Source organism: Macrobrachium nipponense, chromosome 42, assembly GCF_015104395.2.
Source record: "Macrobrachium nipponense isolate FS-2020 chromosome 42, ASM1510439v2, whole genome shotgun sequence".
Taxonomy (NCBI): Eukaryota; Metazoa; Arthropoda; class Malacostraca; order Decapoda; family Palaemonidae; genus Macrobrachium; species Macrobrachium nipponense.
This window is the reverse complement of record NC_061103.1, coordinates 35,970,879-35,995,291: the sequence shown is the minus strand read 5'-3', so window position 1 is coordinate 35,995,291 and position 24,413 is coordinate 35,970,879. Positions and strand designations below refer to the sequence as shown.

The following is a 24,413-nucleotide window of genomic DNA, read 5'->3' as shown; positions in this document are numbered from 1 at the left end:
TGCTAATTATACATTTATTTAAATTACAATGTTTTATGCACAATGAAGAGACCAAATGCATACACAGAATTATAGAGCACATCACCACATGAAATCATATGACATATAAAACATACAATAAGACATTAGTACCTTTGTAAGCCTTGGGTAACTTTATACACTGGAATGCTGAGTAATTATATCCAATGAAGTAGAAAATGAATGAATGGTGTGGATTCTGTATAGAAACTCATGTTAAAAAAAATATATGTTAAAGGAAATGAGTATTTAGGACTTCTTAAAAATAAATGACTTAACATCTTAAATAATAAAATATAGTTCTAATTGTTAAGATTTGAATGGGTGAGAATCAATTGCACTTTTTAAAAGGTTTAAAGGTTAAGGTTTTCACAAGGTGATCACAGAATTCAAAAAAAGGAAACATGATTTTTTGAGAATACTTCTGGAGGACATTTTCATTCACAGGGTAATTAATAATAATGATGCTTTCTTGGTGAGAAACAATAGAAGTATCAATAACTTCATTACTAGTTTTTATCTTTTGCATAGTTTATTATAATACAAAGTTTTTTTTGTTTAATAGGCCAAACTTTTTGATATGTGACAAAGCAGCCGTTATGAGAATCCGTTTTTGACCTCTGGAAATGATGTATTTCAAAGTATAATGAAAAATATATACTGTACTGTACAATATACTGTACTGTACAACCAACTTTTTAAAGTTGCCAAGGTAGTAAGACCCTGAATACTGATACCAAAAAATAAGATATTAAGTAGTTAAACCAGACCAAAATACAGATGACATTCCACCGGTGGATCACCAGACTTTTGCTCTCGAATCTTTATACCAAACTGATTCTGAGAATAGAACCATTATAAGATTAATAATAGACATAAATTTATTCTAGGAACAATAATCTACCAATAATTTTCACATTTAAAATCCAGGAACCTCTGGTATGGCTTCCATCTAAAAAAAATAAGAAAATAAAATGACATTTGTTGCATATACTGTAAGTACCATTTCAAAGAAAGTAACTTAGTATTTAAACATTTAAACACTTACGAGTTTTATTAAGTTGTAAATATAAATTATGTTTTTATGGATAAAAATACTTCAAAAAGTATCCTTTCTTCTTTTTTTTTACATCTAACTACATAACCGTAAATCAAAGGCACCATCGAAGTCGTGCATTCTTGTACTCTCAAATTAATGTAATACAGTATAGCATATAAACAGAATCTTTATATATATATATATATATATAGTATATATTTACCAAAATCCACACACAATGTAGTTCTTCTATGAAGACATTCTGCACTTCAAGGATGAACATATGATTCACAATCATGTCAACCTTTTAGTTTTTAACTTTCAGCACTTTCCCGCTAGGAATTCATTCAAAGAATAATGCCAAAGAAGGGGTCACATGCTTTTACAAACTTCAGTATATCAACATCTGTTATTATTAAGTTTTCCCCTAAACAAGAAGGAATTTTTTAGAATTGACTGGATGCTATCGTAGATGGCCTGAATTTACTTATGCTGCAGATGGTGCTATTGATACCGAGGGTATATCTCGACAGATATATATTTATATATATCAACTAGGCTAAACATGTCTACAGTTTAAAATTAATTATCGTTCCGGTATTTTGACTTTTGGGTTTAGGAGAAGATAACATAACCCAATAACCCAGGTTGTGTCAAAATCACCCTTGGGTTCAGAAGTGTTCTGTCTCTTTCCGTAGTTAAATTTAAGTATTTTTCTTGTGACCACAAAACTCTCGATCTTGATCTAATTCGGTTCTCAAGGTAACTTTTAACACACCCACGGCCGAAAGATCTGTCTGGTTGGTACCCGAATATAATGACTCTATGAATCCAGTTTATCACAGAAAGCTATTCAGGAGTACATACATAAATTTGGGTTAAACTACCTTCTCGAGAGACTACAATTCACAGCATATAATAGAATTATTTGAGATAAGAGGAGGAAGGCTGAGAGAGGGAAAAAAAATCCTGGGAGGTAAAAAATATATCTGGTGATTCTGATGAGGACTTTTCTCCTTAGCTCACTAAAGGTTTATCACTACAGTATTCTATGAACAGCTTTTGCTTACCATTCTCTTTACATTAAAGCTGATTTTCATCACACACCCTGAAAGCCAATCCTAGCAAATTGGAATTGTGGTGGGGAAGCAGACAATCTCCCACCTCATCTACATTAATTGTTCAGCAAATCATCAGGGAACACACTTACTACCCAGGGAGGGTTTTTAAAAGGTTGACTACTAAGACAAGGTTATATACATTTGACTTGTCGGCCGAAATAATTCCAATCGCGGCTGCATTACTCACTTTGGCTGCGCTGCCTACAGCAATCATGACAGAAGCACTTGGCCTACCATAGATGGCAAAATTTAAGCACTAATAGATGGATTTGTGCTCCCATTAAAGTTGGGTGGTTTCTAAAGGCAGTTTAGCTCCACTTCTCATGCCCAATGAGCAGAATAAGACTAAATTTTTTTTCATCATTCACATGTTTACCCATTACTCGTGTCCTTTTAATTAAGTAGAAGAATATCTTCAAGATCACACAGGAGGAAGAGCCCACAAAGTACACATTTTGTCAGCACTTGTCGAGATGAAAGAGAAATCTGATGGATGCCAGCGACCAGATATGACCTTGTCTTGGTGCTCGGCTACAACGACACTTGGCAAAGGCAGAGTTAAATCACCTGGAAAAAGACACATACAGTAACAAAACTAAATGACAAAATGCTTAAGTGTTCACATAAATACAAGATGAAAATATTTAAAAAGTCTTTTGCAGGTAGTTCAAACCATTGCCTTATATAATCTTATCCTTTTAATTCAGAACAATGATGAACTCAAGGGAGTGAATGACATCTCCAATAAAGGTGTTCAACCACTTTTCTCTCACCCACCTTCGCTCTGTGCAGTGCAGTGGGAGGAAGGACCCTGATAAGAGGCAACCTTTATTTACAAAGCATTAACTACAGTGGTAGACAAATAATTAAAGCTAAAAAATGGTAATTGTAAAAGTATCACTTGTTGCTATATGATGTATGTCCAAAAAACTGTTAAGAGTGGTCATATTTGTTGGAACTATTTTTAATATATGGCTAGTGGTAAAACTGATAGGATAATAGTAAAGCTGCATGGAAAGCAGTAATGTATTGCCAACACATTCAAGGAATGTTAGAATGTTCACATACCAAGCTGATAGCTCGTTACTACTAACTGTACAATGCATCAGACTTATCCAAGTAGGCTGAGCTGTCCATTGTAGTATGACAGAGAAGATTAGAGCTACACTCTGAATACTAACCTAAACAGTTGCAATAAATAAGGTCAACATCCTTGAAGATTGCCTGTCATGACCTAGAACACAAAGCTTTATAAATCATGAGACTATTTTTTCATATTAACCCATTAACCATAAATGCCTTCTTCCATTTACACCTCATCTACATTTAACTATGCCCTATTGGGGCTAAAATGAATGTGTGGATGGGCAAAATTCCTCAAGAAAAAACAATGTCTAGATATAGACCTAATGGAAACTTGGTCAAAAAAAAAAAAAAAGGAGTACATTATTTGTTTTCTATACTAAATCCTCATGGCTCAGCTAGAAATTACACATCGTGCACTTGATTCTTCAAGTGTCCCTTTTGCAACAGATAAAGCTTATAAAAATAATGCCTGCATGAAACCTATAAACTATTGTAAAAATCTACATCTGACACAAGCTTAAAAAATATAAAGGCAAACATAGGATAAGCCTTAGCAAGATAGTCAAGCCTTTTCTAATAACCAACAGCAAAATCCTAGAAAGTAAATAAACTGAGATTCTCAAACATCACTGTATAAACACAAACACATGTATACAACATAGCTCAACTAAAGCTTAAAACTCAGAATAACAGCTAAGAGTGCCCTAACTCACTCAATTGAAATCTTCATATGAATTATTTTTAGTTGTACATTTCAATACTGTAACTACTTACTAAAGTAAGAAATGACTTGTAATTTGTGCAAACACTCGATCAACCAACCCAACTTTAATGAAAAATATATAAAAATTATTTTTATAATCATTCCATAATACATGTTCACCTACCTTGTAGGTCAGTAAGAACAAGCTTGTTATCATAGCCAGCAGTAAGGAGATAGTAAGCAGAGGGAGAGAACCTAATTGATCGGACATCTGAAGAATGTGGTCTGAATGCTTGAATGCATCTTGATCCACGCACGTCATAAAGAGAGCACACTGAATCCTCGTGACCTGTCACCAAAAGCCTTCCACTTGGGTCCACACACAATGATGCTACAGGTGCTCCCTGCATTAAGATAAAAATTGAACTATCGTTACGTAAATGTTCTATTTGCCCATGCTTTATTTAATGAATTGTTTACTTACCAACCAAGCCAATCAAGGTTCTCCAGTCACTAATGTTGTTTTTCAATTGCACATTGACCATCTTTACTCCACGAAAAGAATTATCTATGAAGAATTAGGTTATCAATAAAACTGTTGGAGAACTGAGCAAGTACTGTAGTACAATTCACATAAATTGCTGATAACTTTCACATAAATTGCTGATAACTTTATGCAAATCACTATTCAATATCTTTATTACAAGGTTACAAGGTACTTCAGTATACAGAATTTATTGGAATTAGTCCCAAAACATACTTATAAAAAGTAAATCGCTGACAAATATTAAGATACAATATAAAAGTAGAAAACAAATCATTGTGATTATAATTTTTCACATTCAGCATAAACTCGAACATACAATAATGTCTTACCGGCTTCGTAGGTGTGGCCCCTGGCGTTATGACATTGACACAGCCTCGAGTTCTCAAATCCCAGAACCTGACAGTTCTGTCCTGAGAACCAGACACAAACATAGCTCCACCCCAAGTGTGTAGAGCAAGTATGTGCCCTGAAATGATGTACTAGGTTAATAAATATCAACATTTTAAAAGCTAACTCAATTGGCATCCAGTTCATGAATAGTAAGCTTATATGAATAATAGTATGAATAAAAAGGAATCTGAGTTCTCATGAAAGAAAAGATAAGCTTATATATGATTATCAAGGAATCCTTCCTTGAGTAAATCATTTTTTAAACGGACAAACTTTTTCGAGTGGATTACAAATAAAATATTGTCCCACCTGTATGTCCTGAAAGTGCTTGGAAAGGAGTTCCTGTAGCACAGTCTGTGACATAAATCTTGCAATCCCCAGCACCGCCAGAGATGAGAAGGGAGGATTTGTTGCTCGAATCTTCTATGAAACACATGTCTCTGACTGTGCCGTCGTGCATTGTGAGCTCAATCTCTTGGCCTGGTAAAGCAAATATATATTAATAAAGGAAGCAGTCCCTATATATAATCGCATGTCTCTTTCTTTGAAGTTTTTGTTAAAGTACAGCAATTAATTTCCTTAATTTCAATCAATTTTCTTAGTTTAACTAATCCTGATAAAAAACAAAATTCAAAGGAGAAGATTCAGGGATAAGTGAAATTCATGGATAGGTTAGGATAAGAGTGGAATTACAGTGTTTTTAAGTTTATAATACAAAACTAGTTTTCATACAAACTCCTTAATCATATATATCTCAGCTTTTGTGATCTCAAATGCACCCAGACTCAACTGTCTTTTGTTTAACAGATTGAATAAAAAATGGAAGTTTCATAATGCTTGTATCACCTTGATCCTCACTTTGTAGAGTGGAAATGAGGCTGAAAGGAAGGAGCCCAAGATATGATTACAATTTAGGTAGGAGGGCTTAGTTATGAATGATTTATGGGGGCATTTTATACACCCCTGAGATATGGGAGGGTAATTTGGACTTACGAGTAAGGGACCAAGGCTCTGGTAACTCAAAAGAGGCTTGATAATTATTTTAAAGTAAATGTAACACTGTCTCACTGAAAATTATGATTGCAAAGAATAACAATATCTCAAATACAAAGTAGCACCTGTGAATTGGCAGCACTACCAGTTAGTGAAAAATGCTGTTGGGTCTGGGGATATTCAAGACATGATGAATGCACACATATGTATGACTGGTAAGCTGTGATGACACAAATTTAAACCTTACAGATTATATATTGTCACTAAAGATACTGTGTATGGCTAGCTGCAAAAGATAAATTACTGTACATTGTATAATACAAATGTCAATTTTTTAATATAATCTAAACCTCCACATAAATAAGGTTGATAGCACTCAACTGTAGCACTGCTAGGAACTTATTATGAGGACACAACCACTAATGGGTGATGGTGGACAGTGTAGCAAAAGAAAGGGTACATAGCACACTGAACAAAATTTGATAATTATTTTCTTTATGCCCATATTTCAAGCAAGAGGTGAGGACTTATAGATAGTCATTTTGAAAGTCTAGTTACTTCAAGAATACTATTCCAACCAAACATTTTATTAAACACTAAATGCTAAGGTCACTTTCAAGAATTAAGGGAGAAGTAATAACAATATTCACTTCTATATAAAACAGGATTCTCTACTCATCAACTTGAACATATGCATGACCTAAAATATGAGGATATACTGTAAACAGTCAAATTAACTCTATACCCTTTCACTATGAATCAAGGTGTTTTAGCAAGTAAGAACAAGCAGAGAACAAGTGGGAAAGTAACAAGGGTGAGAAACATGAAGGCAAAACATATACATACAGTGGGTCTCAGACTGAGACCAAACAGCCAAAAACAAGCGTCCAGTATTAGAAAAAGTAGTACGAATGCAGGAAATAATCAAAACCCCTTTTCCATATGTTAGATCTATAACTTGACACACACCACCATACTTAAACACTAATTTAATAAAACTGCCTAAAATTAAACCTATGTGGAAAAAGTAAAGTGGGTGAACTTAATACTAAGATTAAATAACATCCCCTCATACTGTGCTTGACTGTGGAACAAGTTTACCAGCATCATCTTCTGTACCCTACGAAGCATCACACACTAAAAACTCAGTTCCTTACAGCATCTCTCATAGTTACAAACTCACAATAACGATGTCTGACTGCACAACTATACAGTATACTTCCAAATACACCACAAGGTCCCATTTCATGAAATAAGGCAAAGAATTACCATTTAAATACTCAAGCAAAGTTATTCTCGATAATTAAAAGTGTAATGGATCTTTGTGTACTGTTGGGAGTATTTGCCGAGTTGATTATAACCACTGTATATCAATCCACCTAAATATTTCATTCCCTCAAACAGATTAGGGAGATATTTATATTTTAAGCAATTATATATTGTATATATGAATGAATGAATCAGCACTTTGTTTGGGTAATTTCTCAATTCAAAAATTGGCACACTTATACTATCAGTTTACGTACTCTAAAATGAAACACCGCTATATATTTAAACAGCAGATTCTAGAATTGCAAAATATCACAAAGATCCTTTTAAAATTTTGTATCCTCTACACAACATTTTCAGCTTTAGCCAAAATTATCCAGTTGACACTTGAAATACAATCATAAGGATTAATGATTACAAAAGCATCCAGAGAGAGAGAGAGAGAAGAGAGAGAGAGAGAGAGAGAGAGAGAGAGAGAGAGTAGCTCTAACATTTTAATATTTCAAAGAAAGCTTATTATGTACAAGCAGCCCATGGTTATCGGTGGCGGTTCCATTCTCAGTGGGATGCTGATAAGCAAAAACTGCCATTAACCAAAACTCGGTGCCTATGGCGCTGATATCCGGTTAATGAAGCCTCTGTTAGGTATGTTATGGCGCCATAATTCTATTGATAACGGAAATTGGCACGTTATGGTGGTATAAATCACCGATTTTACAGCGCCGGACAAGCGCCATAAAACCGGATCGCCATTAACCGAATCTGCCAATAACCAGGGACTGTCTGTAATAGAAAAAAAAGAAGTAGACTATGGTTACAGTAGCGAACTCTGTGTAAAGGGGTTATATGCCACCTCGGATGTCAGCTGCATCGTTCATTGTGGGTTAGCCAATTCCATGCCTCCTGGCATTTCAAAAAGCTAAGCGGGAACAATTTCTATATTGTTCGTTATGTCAAACAAGAGAAGAATACTATAGCTAGTAGAGGTGTTAATCTAACCTGCCTTTGTTAACATTACAAAAGAATTATTTAAAAATCAATCATTAAATAGCTTGATTTAATTAAAGCTTTACTTTCAAAAACTACAAACAAGGCGTCCCATCGATCACTGAGTTTTGAAAACACCAAAATACATCTAAAGTAACATCCTAAGTAAATCTAAGACTCAATTCATTTGATGCTTATCACTACACAAAATATTGTGGCCTACAGTGCCATCATTTTGTAGGCAGACTAATATTTGCATAGGATCTCTAAAAGGCAATATGCTTTCCACATAACAACTAAACGAAGCTGAAAAAACAGATGCCGTTAATAAAAAGAAAATAAAAAAGGTCGGAAAACATCTTACTTGGAGAACTTTCCCCTTCTTCAATATCTGTTAGTGGAAACAGTTGGGAAGTTAGTTCATACATTTCTGCTTCAACTGCAAAATAATTGCATGTGTACATTTAAATAAATCAGAAACAAATGATTCCTACAACTGAAATTGGCAAAAAGTCTCGGCCGATCACATGTTGAGACTGTCACCTTCCGTCAAGCACGTGTTTATGGTTTAGATGTAACATATGATAAAAAACAATACAAATATTAATCCTTACTTGAACAAGAATGCTCATAGCACACCAGTCAATTCAGAGTTTCAAGTATTAAAGCTTTATGACAAACTTAAAAAAAAACAGACATACTTTATGAAAATAAAATAAAACATCTATTACAATATGAACAATATAACTGGATTAAGTTTGTGACTATCAAAAGGAATATCATATCCCGCATTTAACATGGCATACAACTATACAATGAACTGAACACCTGAGTGACAGCCACAACACGATATCAACAGCAAAAGCTACAGAGACAGGATCTTTGACACATCATATCATCATGCAAGCTCACAACAGACAACGGCCAACGATGATTTTTACAGCTTACCGTCAACACTGCATGAGTCTGCATTGAATTTCATAAGCTTAACCGTTTTGTCGTTTGACCCCGTGGCCACCAGATCTCCCATGGGGCTCCATGCCAAGCAGTAAATCGATCCCTTGTGGTGTTTAGTTCGCTTGAAGAGGACTGTGGGCTGGTAGGTGGTGTGGTCCTCTCTGAAATCAAGGAATCAAAGAATAGAATAGAATACAGAATTTAGGCCAAATGCCAAGCATTGGGACCTATGAGCTGAAACTGAAAGAGTAAAATAGTTTACAAGGTGTAACAGGAGGAAAACCTCGCAGTTGCACAGTGAATCAATTGTTAAGAGAGGTTGGAAAGTAAAATAGATTACGAATGGAAGGACAGTAAAAGGAATGAAAGGGGTTGCAGCCCTTAGTGGAAGGACAGTAAAATGAATGAAAGGGGTTGCAACTAAGGGCTGAAGGAACACTGCAAAGATCCTTTGCAAAGATCCTTAGGTAATACCCACAGTGCCCCGCATGAGGTACACTGATGGCATCATCCCTCTAAGTGGAATGGAATCAAATGTTGACTTACATACTTTTCAATACTGTATGTAAAGAAACCCTTACTGCAACACTAAACAGTTGCAGATTTCAACTCAACCTTTGTTAATCAACTTGAACAATGACATAGCTTCAATCTAATGTGCTTTACATAAGACTAAAGTAATAGTACTATGAAAATAACTACATTCACACCAGTAACTTGAATAAACCTAAACAAAGTTCAAAACATTTTACGTCATTGCACTGAGAAACTCAAGCATTTAAATCATATAAAGATTAACCATAATTTTCTTTTAGTTTATATCCCACAATTCAATCAACTTGAATAACTGGAATATAGGCCAAAGGCCAAGCAATAGGACATATGAAGTCATTCAGCACTGAAAATAATGTTAAAACAATTGTTAGGAGAGGTTGGCAATTAAGATGGAAGAGAGAGAATATGAACAGAGACATGGTTAAAGGAATGAAAGCACTTTAGGTTGGGGTCAAAGGGGCCATGCAAAGAACCTTAAGTAATGTCAACAGTGTACTGTGTGAGGTGCCCAGACAGCTATACCCCCTAAGGGGACAACATAATTGTCACAACTAACATGACACTAACCTAAGATCGGACAACTTGGGGTAAGCACAAATGCGTAGCGTTTTTGAGTTGGAACCGACAGCATAGAAGCGACCAGAAGGGTGGAACTCTGCACAACGTACAGCTTGGACATCTTCCAGAGAAGTCACAGCGAGGAAGCGCGGTTTCGCTTCGCTGTCTTTGTTGCCACTCTGGGGAAAAAAAAAAAAAACAGCAATGTTAATTTTAATACATACACTAAGATTTATGTACTTGTCATCATTAAAAACAGTAAACTTAAAAATATAATGCATCTGAATAGGATAACTTCAGTAGGATGCCCAAAGTCCATGTATACAGTACAACAGCATCACAGTTGGTCTTAGTCCAATAAATTGACAATATTTATCACAAACTATTGCCATCGTGTCTGAATAAAAAATGTACCAAGAATTGGTCTGGGATTTTACAAATTCCTGCATAAATAAACCAATAATACCAATCAAATATATTCAAATCTATTACAGTAAAGTAACAAAAATTACAGCTTTTGTTGTTGATTTTTCTTCTTGGCAGAGCTAAAAGAGAACTTTACACAAGCATATGTTTTTTAACAAATCTCGGTGAACTATACTGTACCTGAACCATAAGTGTTTACCTGGAATAGATTTCTAGTGCTGCACTGAAGAGATAATCCTGTATTATGTAATCTTTGATACACAAAAACTATAGTTATTCAATAAGACAAGTACTGTATTGAAAGAAAAATCCAAGGTACTGTAAATACTTACAAGCAACATTAAATGAGACAAAATTCTTGAAAATAATCATTGTAATGCCAATTTGAAACCCTGAAATTCATGAAAGAGAACAAATTCCAACTGCCTTAAAACAAAAATCAGAAAGCACTCTGTCACTAAAAATCTAAAAGGCCCACCTTACATTTCCAGGAACTTCATCAGTCACAACCATCCATCCTACAATTTTAAAGAGTTTTTGCTGTCACTCATGTGCCTTGAAAACAATATTTGCAATCTCATGCCATACAATGGCTCTTGGTGTTTCAATAAGCAGTTCAGGATGATATTTTACAATACGATTTTAAGAAGGATAGCTGGAATACATATTACTGTAGTAGTCTTTTGCCATGTCTGGATGGTAGTTTATGGTGTAGCAAATATTTTCGCTCAGACAATCGCATAAGTAAAAACACAACCATCATAGCAGTACAGAATTCTTAAAGAGCTGGCCAATGAAAATCAAAGTCACAACAGGACATGTATTTTGGAAAATGTACCTCGTTATAATGGTTGTTTATTCCTGTGGCAGAATGACAGCACAAAAAAAGAAAGAAAGAAAGAAGCTTTCCAGATCAAGGAAGAGAAGTATGTGTTGTCAGAAAAATGATATTGTTATTTTACAATAAAGTTTTGTACATACTTACCTGGCAGACATATACTTAGCTTACGCCTCTGACGTCACGACAGAATTCAAAACTCGCGGCTAACGCGACAGGTAGGTCAGGTGATCTACCTTACCCGCCGCTGGGAGGCGGGTGTAAGAACCATCATACCTTTCTTGCCAGATTTTTTCTCTCTTATACCTGTCTCCTGAGGGGAGGCTGGGCGGGCCATCAATCGTATATGTCTGCCAGGTAAGTATGTACAAAACTTTATTGTAAAATAACAATATCATTTTTGTACATGAACTTTCCTGTCAGACATATACTTAGCTGATTGACACCCTTGGTGGAGGGTACAAGACAGAAAATAACAAAGAAAAGGTAAACAACACCTGTTGTAGGATAAACATAACCTTGGTTCTTACCTGTTTAGGCTGAAGACTTCATAGATACTGTCTATTAGTCTGCATAGCCATAAGAGCTACAGCGAGGGCGTGACCTACAGCTGAAAAGACTCTTTGGGTCTACTAACGGGACTTGATATCCGCTTACTTAGTAGAATCCAAGTCGGATCATGTCAATGGGGGTTCGCCCTCTTCTATGACAGAACCTGTCCACTACCAACGCAGGGAGCTTCAAACCAAATCCGATCACCTAACCAAACTAACGTTATTAGCATTACGAAACGAAAAAAGATGCCTACCTGCATCATTTTTCATACAACCATATGAACTCAATTACCAAAAAAAAACAAGGGAAAAAACTACTAAGGATATGTTCCAGCTCCCTGCCCCAGCACCGAATCCGCCGATACGTACGGGCCTAATACGCGAAAGCACTCGTCATACGTAATACTGACGTCTTTTAGTAGTGGTTGGCGAATACTGAATTACATCTCCAGAATGTAGTTTTCATCAGATTCTGAAGAGACATATTCTTCTTAAAGGCCAAGGAAGTGGCTATTGCTCTCACTTCATGAGCCTTGACTTTTAAGAGCTTGAAATGTTCTTCATTACAAGATCTATGTGCTTCTTTCACAACACTTCTAATGAAGAAAGACAGCGCATTTTTCGACAATGGTCTGCTGGGGTCCTTTACAGAGCACCATAGTCTGTCCTCAATGCCCTTAAGGGTTTTCTTCTTCTGAAGGTAGTATTTTAAACTCCTAACAGGGCAAAGAGTTCTTTCAGGTTCTTCCCCTACTAGGGCAGAAAAACCACGAACCTCAAAGTTCCTTGGCCAAGGATTTGAGGGGTTCTCATTTTTTGCTAAAAACGAAGGAAGGAAGGAACAAACCACGGAATCTCCTTTGAAACCTACCCTTCCTTCTAGGGCATGAATCTCACTAACCCTTTTAGCAGATGCTAAAGCCATGAGAAAGAGAGCTTTCCTCGTGAGATCTTTGAAGGAGGCTAAATGTGGTGGTTCAAACCTAGCGGACCTCAGGAACGAAGAACCACATCCAGATTCCAACTTGGAACTTCGTTCGAAGTTTTCTTGGAAGATTCAAAAGATCTTAATAGATCATGAAGATCTTTGTTATTCGAAAGATCTAAATTCCTATGTCTGAACACCGCAGCCAGCATGCTACGGTATCCTTTGATAGTAGATACTGCCAAACCGCATTTTTCTCTGAGGAAAACTAGGAAATCTGCTATCTGAGTCACAGAGGTACTGGAAGAGGAAAACTTCTGGTTCCTGCACCAACGGCGAAAGACGTCCCACTTCGACTGGTAGACTTTAAGGGTCGAAGGTCTTCTAGCTGAGGCGATAGCCTTAGCAGCTTTTGTCGAAAACCCCTTCGCTCTGACAAGACTTTTGACAGTCGAAAGCCAGTCAGATTGAGAGCGGGGAGGTTTCTGTGATACCTGTCGAAGTGGGGTTGTTTGAGCAAATCTTGTCTTTGTGGAAGTGCTCTTGGAAAGTCCACCAACCATTCCAGTACTTCTGTGAACCAATCTTGGCGGGCCAGAACGGAGCTACTAGCGTCATTCTTGTCCTCTCCGAGAATAGCAAATTTCTTGAGGGTTTGTCCTAGTACTTTGAAGGGGGGGCAAAGGGCGTATACGTCTAGCCCTGTCCAATCTAGGAGAAACACGCATCCACTGAAACTGCTCCTGGGTCTGAGATCGGGGAGCAATAAAGTTCGATTCTTGCGTTCTTTGCTGTTGCAAAGAGATCGATGTGAGGTCTGCCCCATCTTCTCCACAGGTCCTGGCATACTTCTGAGTGGAGGGTCCACTCGGAAGGCAGGAGTTGATTCTTCCTGCTCAGGAGATCGGCCCTGACGTTCCTTTCTCCCTCCTGTTAAACAAAATCTGGTGAGAAGACTGATCTTCCTCGTTTGAGACCACACAGAAGATCCCTTGCTGTTTCGTACAGGGAGAAGGAGTGCGTCCCCCCCTGTTTCTTGATGTACGCCAAGGCTGTTGTGTTGTCCGAATTGACCTGCACTACTGCATTCCGGACGTGGGGTTCGAATGGCTTTCAATGCCATCCAGACTGCCATCAACTCTTTCTTGTTGATGTGCCAGGACACCTGATCTCCCTTCCAGGTGCCTGACACTTCTCTTGTCCCGAGTGTCGCTCCCCAACCTGCCTCCGATGCGTCGGAAAACAACACATGGTTGGGGTTCGGCATGTAGAGAGACATTCCTTCCACAAATCGAAGTGGGTCGTTCCACCACCGAAGGTCTCTCTTGATTTCTCTTGAGATCTTGAAGGAGAACTCCAGATCTAGGGAGAGACGCCTCCAGTTCTGGTATAGGAAGAACTGTAGAGGCCTGAGATGCAACCTTCCTAGAGAAACGAATTGCTCCAGCGAGGAGAGTGTCCCCAGCAGACTCATCCACTCCCTCGCTGTGCATGCATCTTTCTCTAGGAAGGTCGTTATTTTCTCGTAGCAACGAGCTATCCTCTCTGGCGACGGAAAGCCCGAAAAGCCAGAGAAGCTATCCGAATCCCCAGATAGATCCTCTCTTCTGACTGGGGATTAATTGAGACTTCTGGAAGTTCACCAGAAGTCCCAGCGAACTTGCCAATGTAAGGGTCTTTTTGAAGGTCCTCCAGACATCTTTCTTGAGACTCTGCTCTGATTAGCCAGTCGTCGAGATAAAGCGACACCCTCACTCCCTCCAAATGTAGCCACTGCGCCACGTTTTTCATTAACCCCCGTGAAACTTGGGTGGCAGTTGATAGGCCGAAGCACAAGGCCTTGAATTGGAAAGATGTTTTCCTCCCATCATGAATCGTAGATACTTCCGTGAAGAAGGATGGATCGGCACATGAAAGTAAGCGTCCTGAAGGTCTAGAGACACCATCCAGTCCCCTGGACGAAGAGCCGCTAACACTGAGGAAGTTGTCTCCATGGGCGAACTTCCTCTTTTCCACAAAGACGTTCAGGGCGCTTACATCCAACACCGGTCTCCATCCTCCTGAGTTCTTCGAACTAGGAAAAGTCTGTTGTAAAAGCCCGCAGAGCGGGGATCTTTCACTAGTTTCTATAGCCTCCTTCTCTAGCATGAGATCTACTGCTAGAGAAAGGGCTTGATTCATGATGGGTCCTTGTACTTGGCTACCAACTCCCTCGGAGTTGTCGTCAATGGTGGTCTTGACGAGAAGGGAATGAGGTATCCTTTGCTGACAATCGATAGGGACCAATTGTCCGCCCCTTTGAGGGCCCAGACGTCGGCAAATTTCAGTAGTCTGGCACCCACTGATGTTCTGGAGTCCTTGACCGCTATTTCTTCCCTCTGACTGACTTAGAGAAGGTTTTACCTCTAAAAGGTCTAGTCCCTCTGGTTGCAGAACCTCTGACAGCGGGTCCTCCTCGAAAGGGCTCCTGTCTCAGAGGAGTCTCTTTCTTGGTCTTGGGTTGGAAGACAGAGCGAGGTTTCCTGGCCGCCTGGGCTAACATGTCCTGAGTAGCCTTAGCTGAAAGGGCACTCGAGACATCTTGGATAATTTTCTTGGGGAACAGAAGAGGAGAGAGTTGAGCATACAAGAGCGATGCCCTTTGTTGCATGAGACACTGCCTTCGTGAGAAACGAACAGTAGACCCGACCGTTTCTTAAGCACTCCAGCTCCAAACAGTGAGGAGACTTCACTCGATCCGTCTCTCACTGCTTTATCCATGCAAGTGTGTACACAGTTAAGATCTTCAGGAGACAGAGCATCTGGGGTCTTGGTCTTTATTAGCCAGCACACCTAAAGACCAATCAAGGAAGTTGAAAACTTCCAGGACTCGAACATTCCCTTCAGTAAGTGGTCAAGTTCGTTCATTCCCCACGTAGTCTTGGCGGACAAGAGGGCGGAACGACGAGCAGCATCCACTAATGAGGAGAAGTCCGAGTCCGCAGACGAAGGGAGAGCGAGGCCTAAAGGTTCTCCCGATTCGTACCAGAATCCCAATCTGCCGGTCAGTTTAGACGGAGGGAAAAGAGAAAAAACAGTCTTCCCTTTCTCTTCCTTCGAAAGGAGCCATTCCCCAAAACTCTCAGCGCCTTCTTCATGGGAAACAGTAGGTTTCATCCTTACACAAGACGAAACCTTCGACGTCTTCGAAGTGGAGAATAACGAAAGAGGAGAAGGGGAGCCACAGGCGAAAAGAAAGGATATCTCCAAACTCTTGCAGGAGTAACTCTGTTAGTTTCTTATAGGAGGAAACTGAGGCGTCTTTGGTCCTTCTTCTTCTGAGGGGTCCTGTTCCTCCTGAGCCGAGAAGCCCTCCTGATCCTTAGAGGGCGCGACTATTCTTAAAGGATTCTCTAGAGGCAGTTGGACGTATACGTCTTGGAGACAATGCTTCAGGCAAGTGTCTACTTGCAACATCCTTCTTGTCTGGAGGAGTGCGTTTCCCGATCCTTGAAGCCTAAAAGGAAGTCAGGCGGCAGTCAGGTGGCAGAGCGCCTGTTTGAAGAAGAAATTCTATCAGGCTCTTGGCGCCTATCCAAAGGAGAGCGGCTACCAGGCGAACTGCGCCTGCCATAGTCGAAAAGCGCCTACCAGGTCTCTTGGCGCCTGAACCGAGGCGAGAGAATCTCTGGCGACGAGCGCCTACTAGGTGAGCGCCTACCAGGGGAGAAGCGCCTGCTAGGCTCTCGGCGCCTGACTCGAGGCGAGTAAAAGAAAGTCAGGAGAAGAGCGCCTGCCAGGCGAAACGCGCCTAACAAGCTCTTGACGCCTGTCCAGCGAAAGGCGCCTGTCCGATTTTAGGGCGCTTGTCAACCGGAGAGTGGAGGCGAGACGAGGAGCGGCTACGAGGTGAGTAGTGCCTACTAGGCTCTTGGCGCCTGTCAAGGGGAGCGATCCTGTCTCGAGAAGAGCGTCTGTAGGGTGAGGATCTCCTACGCGCAGTTTTGCCTCCTTCCTTGTCTGAAGGAGAAACTTGTCTGTCAGGCGAATGTCCGCTTAGACGCAGATTTGATCTTGTCCGAAGCAGAAAGCCTCCTGCGAGAAGCCGAACGCACAGGTGAGCGCGCCTCTTCCGTCGAAAAGCGAGAGTCAGGAGAGGGGAGCTTGGACTTCTTTACAGGAAGCGAGACGTCCTTCCTGCGACGAGAAGACCCGCAAAGAGACCAGCCAGAGCCGAAATCTGCGCCTGAAGGTTAGCCAACACCCTTGCAGGAGAATTCACAAACTCGTGAACAGGAGAAGAGGCTTGATCTCCGCTCGTGAACGATACTCCTGAGATCTCTTACGCTTCTTCGCTTCCACCCCAGGCTCTTCCGAAAAACTTCAGGCTGGAAGGGCGCGCGCAGGGAGCATTCCAGGCTCTCTTCGAAGGGCGCGAGGCTTCCGAAGAGCTCCATCCTCTTTTAGGAGAAGGCGAAGGCGACGACGAGAAGCACTGGCGCAAAATTTCTCTCTTGGAGCGATCCAAGGTAGCCTGGGAACGATCAACAGGAACTACCGAGGGGACGCCTGACCGTTGGGGATGCTCCCTAACCTTCCCTGCGGCTTTCGACTTTCCTCCTCCACTGGGACTGGGAGTCTGGAAGAGGTCTAGGCCTGGAAGCATTAGGAGCCGACAGACGCACCCTCCACTGCACTGGGGTTCACTGCACAAATCACTATTGGAATCACTCTACCTTCTAGTTGCTTGATTTTCCTCTCCATACTGCGAATGGTGGCTTTCATTGAGGCCACTTCCGAAGGCGTATCTTCGGCTTCGGTGCAGGGAGCAGGAGCTGAAACTGACAAAGGAGCTACTTCTAAAATAGGATTATCTACATCCAACTCGCTAATACGAGATCTACTACTGCTCCTGGAAGAAGCTTTCCTAACTTTATCCTTTTCAAGCTTCCTCAAGTAGGAAGACAAAGACTTCCATTCATCCTCATTCAGCTTTTCACATTCATTACAAGGGTTATTAAAGGTGCATTCATTCCCTCTACACTTCAAACATACCGTGTGAGGGTCTACCGCAGCTTTCGGTAGCCTCACCTTACACTCAGTCATACAACAAACTCTAAACATAGCAGTTTTCTTAGTATCAACATCAGACATCATGAATCCAAGAAAAATCCAAAGAAAAATCCAAAGAAAAGTCCAATAACTGTCCACAAATCGCGAATGCCAGGCCAAAAGATCGGGTACTTCACCAAAAGTCCGTAGAAACAATCCAGGGCGAAAACGAGAAAAGAATCCAACTGTCAAGAGGTACCGACAACAGGTGTGGTCGACACCGACGACAGAAAAAATCTGGCAAGAAAGGTATGATGGTTCTTACACCCGCCTCCCAGCGGCGGGTAAGGTAGATCACCTGACCTACCTGTCGCGTTAGCCGCGAGTTTTGAATTCTGTCGTGACGTCAGAGACGTAAGCTAAGTATATGTCTGACAGGAAAGTTCATGTACAAAAATGGGTCTTATCAGAGGTAGAACACAATTTACCCACTTATTAATAACCTCAAGTAGGCATTGGAATTCATACAGGATACGCCAAGAGAATTAGAGAAACAAATACTTATAAAGACTGAAGCATCAGGAAATAAAAATAACTCAAAGTCCTAAAAAGGGTAGGTAGATAGTTTTAACTGTGCCACAGGGGTCTTACTTAACAAGTAAGTAATCCTTGAAGGAAGCCTATGCTATATTGACCCTAAGGATCCATTTAATTGACTGACCAAATTATTATTATTATTATTATTATTATTATTATTATTATTATTATTATTATACTATTATATTATTATTCAGAAGATGAACACTAATCATATGGAACAAGCCCACCAAAGGGGCCACAACTTGAAATTCAACCTTCCACACTATTTGGTCTTCATTCAAAAGAAGTAAAAGAAAGTAATGGAAAATACAGAAAGAAGGGGTCAGTTATTCGAAAAACAGATAAATTAAGAAATGAATAAATAAATAGAAATGTAAGTATTAAGTAAATTATTAAAATTCGATGAAAACACCATCAACTTACTGAGACAGGGTCTTCCATGGTGCCCATCTTGAGAATTTAAATTTACTTATCAATTCTGTTTTTTAACCTTAAAGGCCACTTCAGTCCATTGGTTGTAAAACCATATGGTTCGACATTATCACTTTTAAGTTACCGAGGATGTATAGTAAGTTTTCCTTTCTTTGGTGAATAAGATATTTAATTAATCTTGTTCCACTGTGCACTGTCCTTTATTTCATGCTCTATACCTTGCACCAATCTCTTAAATATAATTCACAAAGTTCCAGAGATATTTTGAAATGTTAAATATTCATTTTTCAAAACACACTCAGTATCAGCAGGTGTCTTGGCCGCAGGCTTTGCAAGCTCCCCACTTGCACGAGTTTGCACTGCTCAGGTAAATAAGTTAATAATAAATATACTTAAAACTCTTCAAGACCATCGATAAAATAACAACACAGTGCTTCACAAACACCACCTATTAATTTCACAAACGCATGTATCTATTGCCTAAGTTGATGTGATGAAAAGGCTGAAAATAATAGGTTTTGTGGCAAAAATGAAAATATTTGTATTCACTTGAAAACTTTTGGCTGTGGATACTTTCAAGATTCCAGATATCTCTCTCTCTCTCTCTCTCTCTCTCTCTCTCTCTCTCTCTCTCTCTCTCTCTCTCTCTCTCTCTCTCTCTCTCTCTCTCAAGAACATTCCCGGGTCTACAAAAATTCTTTAAAGGTTTTTTTGCCCCCAACGACACAAAAATAAAAAATAAAACACTTGACATCCCCAAACATCTTTCCCCAGAAATTACACAAAGTGAGAAACATTACTCCGAGATCGAAAGTGAGACAATACAACAACAAATCGTTTATCTCCAGCCACTTTCAACACCTGTCAAACTTCAGGTATTGATGCAACTCAATAATGCTATCTAACGTCCTCAGGTTTACGAAAACGCAATTTTTTCTTTTACTCAATGATACATTTGTGACTTAAAAATAGGTATTCGGTATGAATAACAACGCAATTTTATTTAGATTATTATGAATGACATTTATTTATTGTATCTGTTTCCGTTTTCTTTATTGAACAAAGCAGCGTGAATGACTTTTAAAAATTGTGAATGGAAAGTCAATCGAAAGTGATTTAAAACCAAATATTGAATCTTATTTTTTTCTTTGACTCGCCATTCTAATTTTCAACTTACTTTTCTTGTAAATAGGATGATAAAATTAGAACATTTCAAGCCTTACTGTGACTCGGCAATTGACTGTACAAGGTAGAAGCTTTTAACACTGATATTCAGCTCGCTAATGGAAAAGGTAAATCATAAACCTTTGTAGCAATTTCGTACTTAATCGTCCAAGAATTTGGACGAGATATGTCACCGAATCATTACAAGAGAGAGAGAGAGAGAGAGAGAGAGAGAGAGAGAGAGAGAGAGAGAGAGAGAGAGAGAGGTCGTCTGATATCATGTACTATTCATGAGAGGCTCACGTCGTGAATGCAAGAACCGTGACGAAACAATTAACGAAGATTTGCAGCCTTACTTCACAAATCAAGTTGAAAAACGCTATGTTAATTTCAAAATGTAAACAAAGGCTTGACCTCTGTGAGTCTTCCTAAGAGCGAGAGGTGGATACGCCAGAAAGACAAAGCCCAAAGGATGAGAGACACGACAAATAGAGACAGTTTTCTCAGATGAGTCCATTAGACGTTCGGCGTCGAGGAGACGAAGTAGCTATAATAGCTATTTTGCGGATAGAGAATTACGGTAAAGCTCACCTTCCTAAAGCCCCCCCCCCGCCCTCTCTCTCTCTCTCTCTCTCTCTCTCCTCTCTCTCTCTTCTCTTCTCTCTCTGTCTCTCTCTCTCTCTCTCTCTCCTTAACCGTACGCCAAACCTAACTCAAGCTTGGTGCAAAATGGTTTTTTCATGAAAAAGCGACATTGAATACCATTCCCTCTCTTTTGTCTGCGTGTTCAGTTGACACACACACACACAGACACGTTTAGACAAAGTCCGTGTTCACTCAAGATCTAGCGATCTTTGTATTGGCCGATCTATTAGGGGAATAAGGGAAACTTGGAAGGCTCAAGGAGGTATTATTTATATATATATATATATATATATATATATATATATTATATATATATATATATATATTACATATAATATATTATATAAATATATACGTTATAAAACACTATGTGTGATAGATCGTGGAATGCTCTCTCTCTCTCTCTCTCATCTCTCTCTCTCTCTCTCTCTCTCTCTCTCTCTCTCTCTCGCTTCGCTTGACATAAACACAACAGCTTCCTGTTTAGCTACAAACAAATTTCTCTTGGTGAAATGCTCTCTCTCTCTCTCTCTCTCTCTCTTCTGCTCTGCTTGACAGAAACAAACAAACAACATTCTGTTTGACTGCAAACAAATTTCTCTGGGTGCAATGTTCTCTCTCTCTCTCTCTCTCTCTCTCTCTCTGGGCAACAACAAACTCAAACAACAGAATGAGAAGTGTCGCCTTCGATGTCATTTGCCATTTTAGAACCTATATTCATATATGCCCTGAAGGATCATGACACTCCAGTAACAAAGAAGCAAAGGAGAGAGAGAGAGATGAGGAGAGACCGCGGAGGAGAGACGGAGAGACCCAGAGAGCGGGAGAGAGGAGAGAGAGAGAGAGAGAGAGGCAGGCAGACGGTGTTCTGCAAATACTTAACTGTCTTTCTCACACACTTTTTTTACGCATGTACATTTTTTTTACCTTAAGAGAAGCCTACTCCCACCCGCTCTCTCTCTCTCTCTCTCTCTCTCTCTCTCTCTCTCTCTGTGGAGTGTCATCTATTTTCCTTTACTGTGAGAAATGATACTAATTCATCTATACTTTCTCCGACTGTGAAATAAATATAAAACATTCCTTATAGACAGGTACTCTCATATTTCATTATCTCATTTAAAAAAATGTGTAAATATCGTATATACATATATATATATATATATATATATATATATATATATATATATATATATATATATATAGTCGGAACGGCGTAACGGTTCCAAATTCACTTGTCGGAACAATACACACAAACAATTTCACCACTTTTACCACAATGAATTTCACAATATATTTCACCAAAAAAAGCTTAAAAAAAAGCAAAAAAAAGCACTCTTCTCCTCCATATTTAAAGCAAGTTCCCACGGAGAGACGGTACTACTTCCCTACCCCACATTCCAAAGCGGTCACGGTAACATCATCGAATATCACAGACGGGGAAAAACTTTTATTACAAGAATATAATACATCATCGGGACAAAAACATAGCTCACAACAACCATAATATAAGGACGGCCAACATTTGGGCTCCTTTTGCTAAAACGTGTCAAGTCAATGCACTCTATAATGCTGTGTAATTAAGCGATATAACGCGTGTATTCACATATATATTAATCAACGTAACCCTTATTGATGGGTGTATAACTTAAAACACACGTGTGTACGTATATACGTATGCAGGTTTGTATAACCGCTATAAACATATACTTCGGTTAACACACGAGAGGAAAGCAAAAGCGACCTTCTCCTTTCCACAGCTAAAGCTACACTGAAGGAGGAGGTCTCCTCTCCTCGTCGTCGACTGTTACATTACGTACGATGACTTGGATCTTTGAAGGCTCCGGTGGTCGGTATATGCACAATGTGCTGTCGGCCCGGAAGTGACCAGCCCAAGCCCCGCCCCCTTCCCCATCATCCACCACCATCCAAGCCCCGCCCCCTTCGCCACAAATCGACCTAACCGATCTCCTTCAATATTACATTTTTTCTTCTTTTACTTTATGTTCATCCTTTGTTTTATTTTGTTTTGGGTTCAGCCTATCGTCTTGTCTGTGAAATTTACAGGTCACCCCCTTAACCCCACCCTCCCTATTGGGGCTGAACTTGGACTTAAAAGCCATCAGGACTGTCACTATTCATCTCGGCAACCTTGAAAACTATGGATTAGACACTAATATCTATTGTTTTCAGATAATTTTACGTCACCCCCTTCCCACCAGGACCCCCTTCCTATCATGGCAAAATTTGGACTTGAAGGGCATCGGGAGTGGCACTATTCATTTCAGTAACAGCAAAAACTATGGATTAGATACTATCTGTCGTTTTCTTTTATTTTTATATCGCCCACTTCCTACCCCCTTCTCAACCCCCTCCCTATTGGGAGCTGAACTTGGATTTCAAGGGCAATGGGAGCATCACCATTCCTCTCAGAGACCTCAAAAACTATGGATTAGACGCTAATATCTGTTGTTTTCAATCATTTTTACACTTCACCCCTACCCCACACCCTCCCCTTACCCAACCAATGGTCCGATTTTAATTCTGTTTTCACCATGACCTCTCTAGGTATGATATTGACTTATATTTACAATCTCATCAAAATCAGTCAAGAAATGTAGATTTATATAGCGTTCATACAAATGCAAAAACACAAACAAACAAACAGACATTTTCCATTATATAAAATACATACATATATATATATATATTACATATACATACATACATATATATATATATATATATATATATATATATATATATATAATTTGTAGGAAGCCCACTAAAATTTGGAAAAAAAAGAAAGTTGTTAGTGGGCTTCCAACAACATAATATTCTAGTACATGGATACAGTGTTTTATAACTTTGCTCTCTCTCATCTCTCTCTCTCTCTCTCTCTCTCTCTCTCTCTCTTTATATATATATATATATATATATATATATATATATATATATATATATAGTACAGATACATATAAGGCAATCTATCGCCAGAGTTCTTGTCAAAGGTCCACTCCCAAACAGCTGTTCAAAAGTATATACCACTTGAACGTAAAAATGTTATTTAAATGTCACAAACAGGCGCGTGATCTCTCAGTTTCTCGAAGGAAGACAAGACAGGTCTCAAGGCGATTCCAAGAATCTCTCGGCGAGTTCAGCTAAAATAAACACGTGGGATCATCACGTATTGACCGTATTGCAAACTCTACATGACTATAAAAACACTCCTGGTCGATACATCTGGAGAGAGAGAGAGAGAGAGAGAGAGAGAGAGAGAGAGAGAGAGAGAGAGAGAGAGAGCTCCACGTACCTAAATCATACCTTGGCACAGCAGAGGTACATTGGGTTTAAAGGAACGTACGTACTCAGATCGTTCATACTTTGCCTGGGATCGAGCCAATGGGTCCTTGGCTGTCAGTGAGAGAGAGAGAGAGAGAGAGAGAGAGAGAGAGAAGAGAGAGAGAGAGAGAGAACCATCTAAATTTCTGATTCAAGATTCAAAACACTGATCACTCAATTTAAGAGCAGAGTAATTACCACTGCTCCATTAAGCCAAATAAGTTAGAGAGAGAGAG

The 24,413-nt window shown here is 39.3% G+C and overlaps 1 protein-coding gene across 7 annotated transcripts in view; it reads right to left on the bottom strand.

The window, feature by feature from the left end:
* The window catches only part of LOC135213111 (WD repeat-containing protein 47-like), a 42,681-nt gene continuing 18,268 nt past the window's right edge, over positions 1–24,413 (bottom strand). For 4 of the 7 annotated variants that reach the window (XM_064247000.1, XM_064246999.1, XM_064247001.1 and 1 more), the window contains 7 exons: positions 10,233–10,402; positions 9,102–9,271; positions 8,518–8,592; positions 5,214–5,384; positions 4,844–4,980; positions 4,152–4,371; positions 1–2,745 (listed from right to left, as the gene is read on the bottom strand). In XM_064247000.1, the coding sequence (XP_064103070.1) occupies positions 2,600–2,745; positions 4,152–4,371; positions 4,844–4,980; positions 5,214–5,384; positions 8,518–8,592; positions 9,102–9,271; positions 10,233–10,402 (1,089 nt within the window). In that variant the 3' untranslated portion in view covers positions 1–2,599. Of the gene's footprint in view, positions 2,746–4,151; positions 4,372–4,843; positions 4,981–5,213; positions 5,385–8,517; positions 8,593–9,101; positions 9,272–10,232; positions 10,403–19,020; positions 19,371–24,413 lie in introns of those variants that run through there. The other 3 variants (XM_064247004.1, XM_064247002.1, XM_064247003.1) reach the window with 3 other exon arrangements.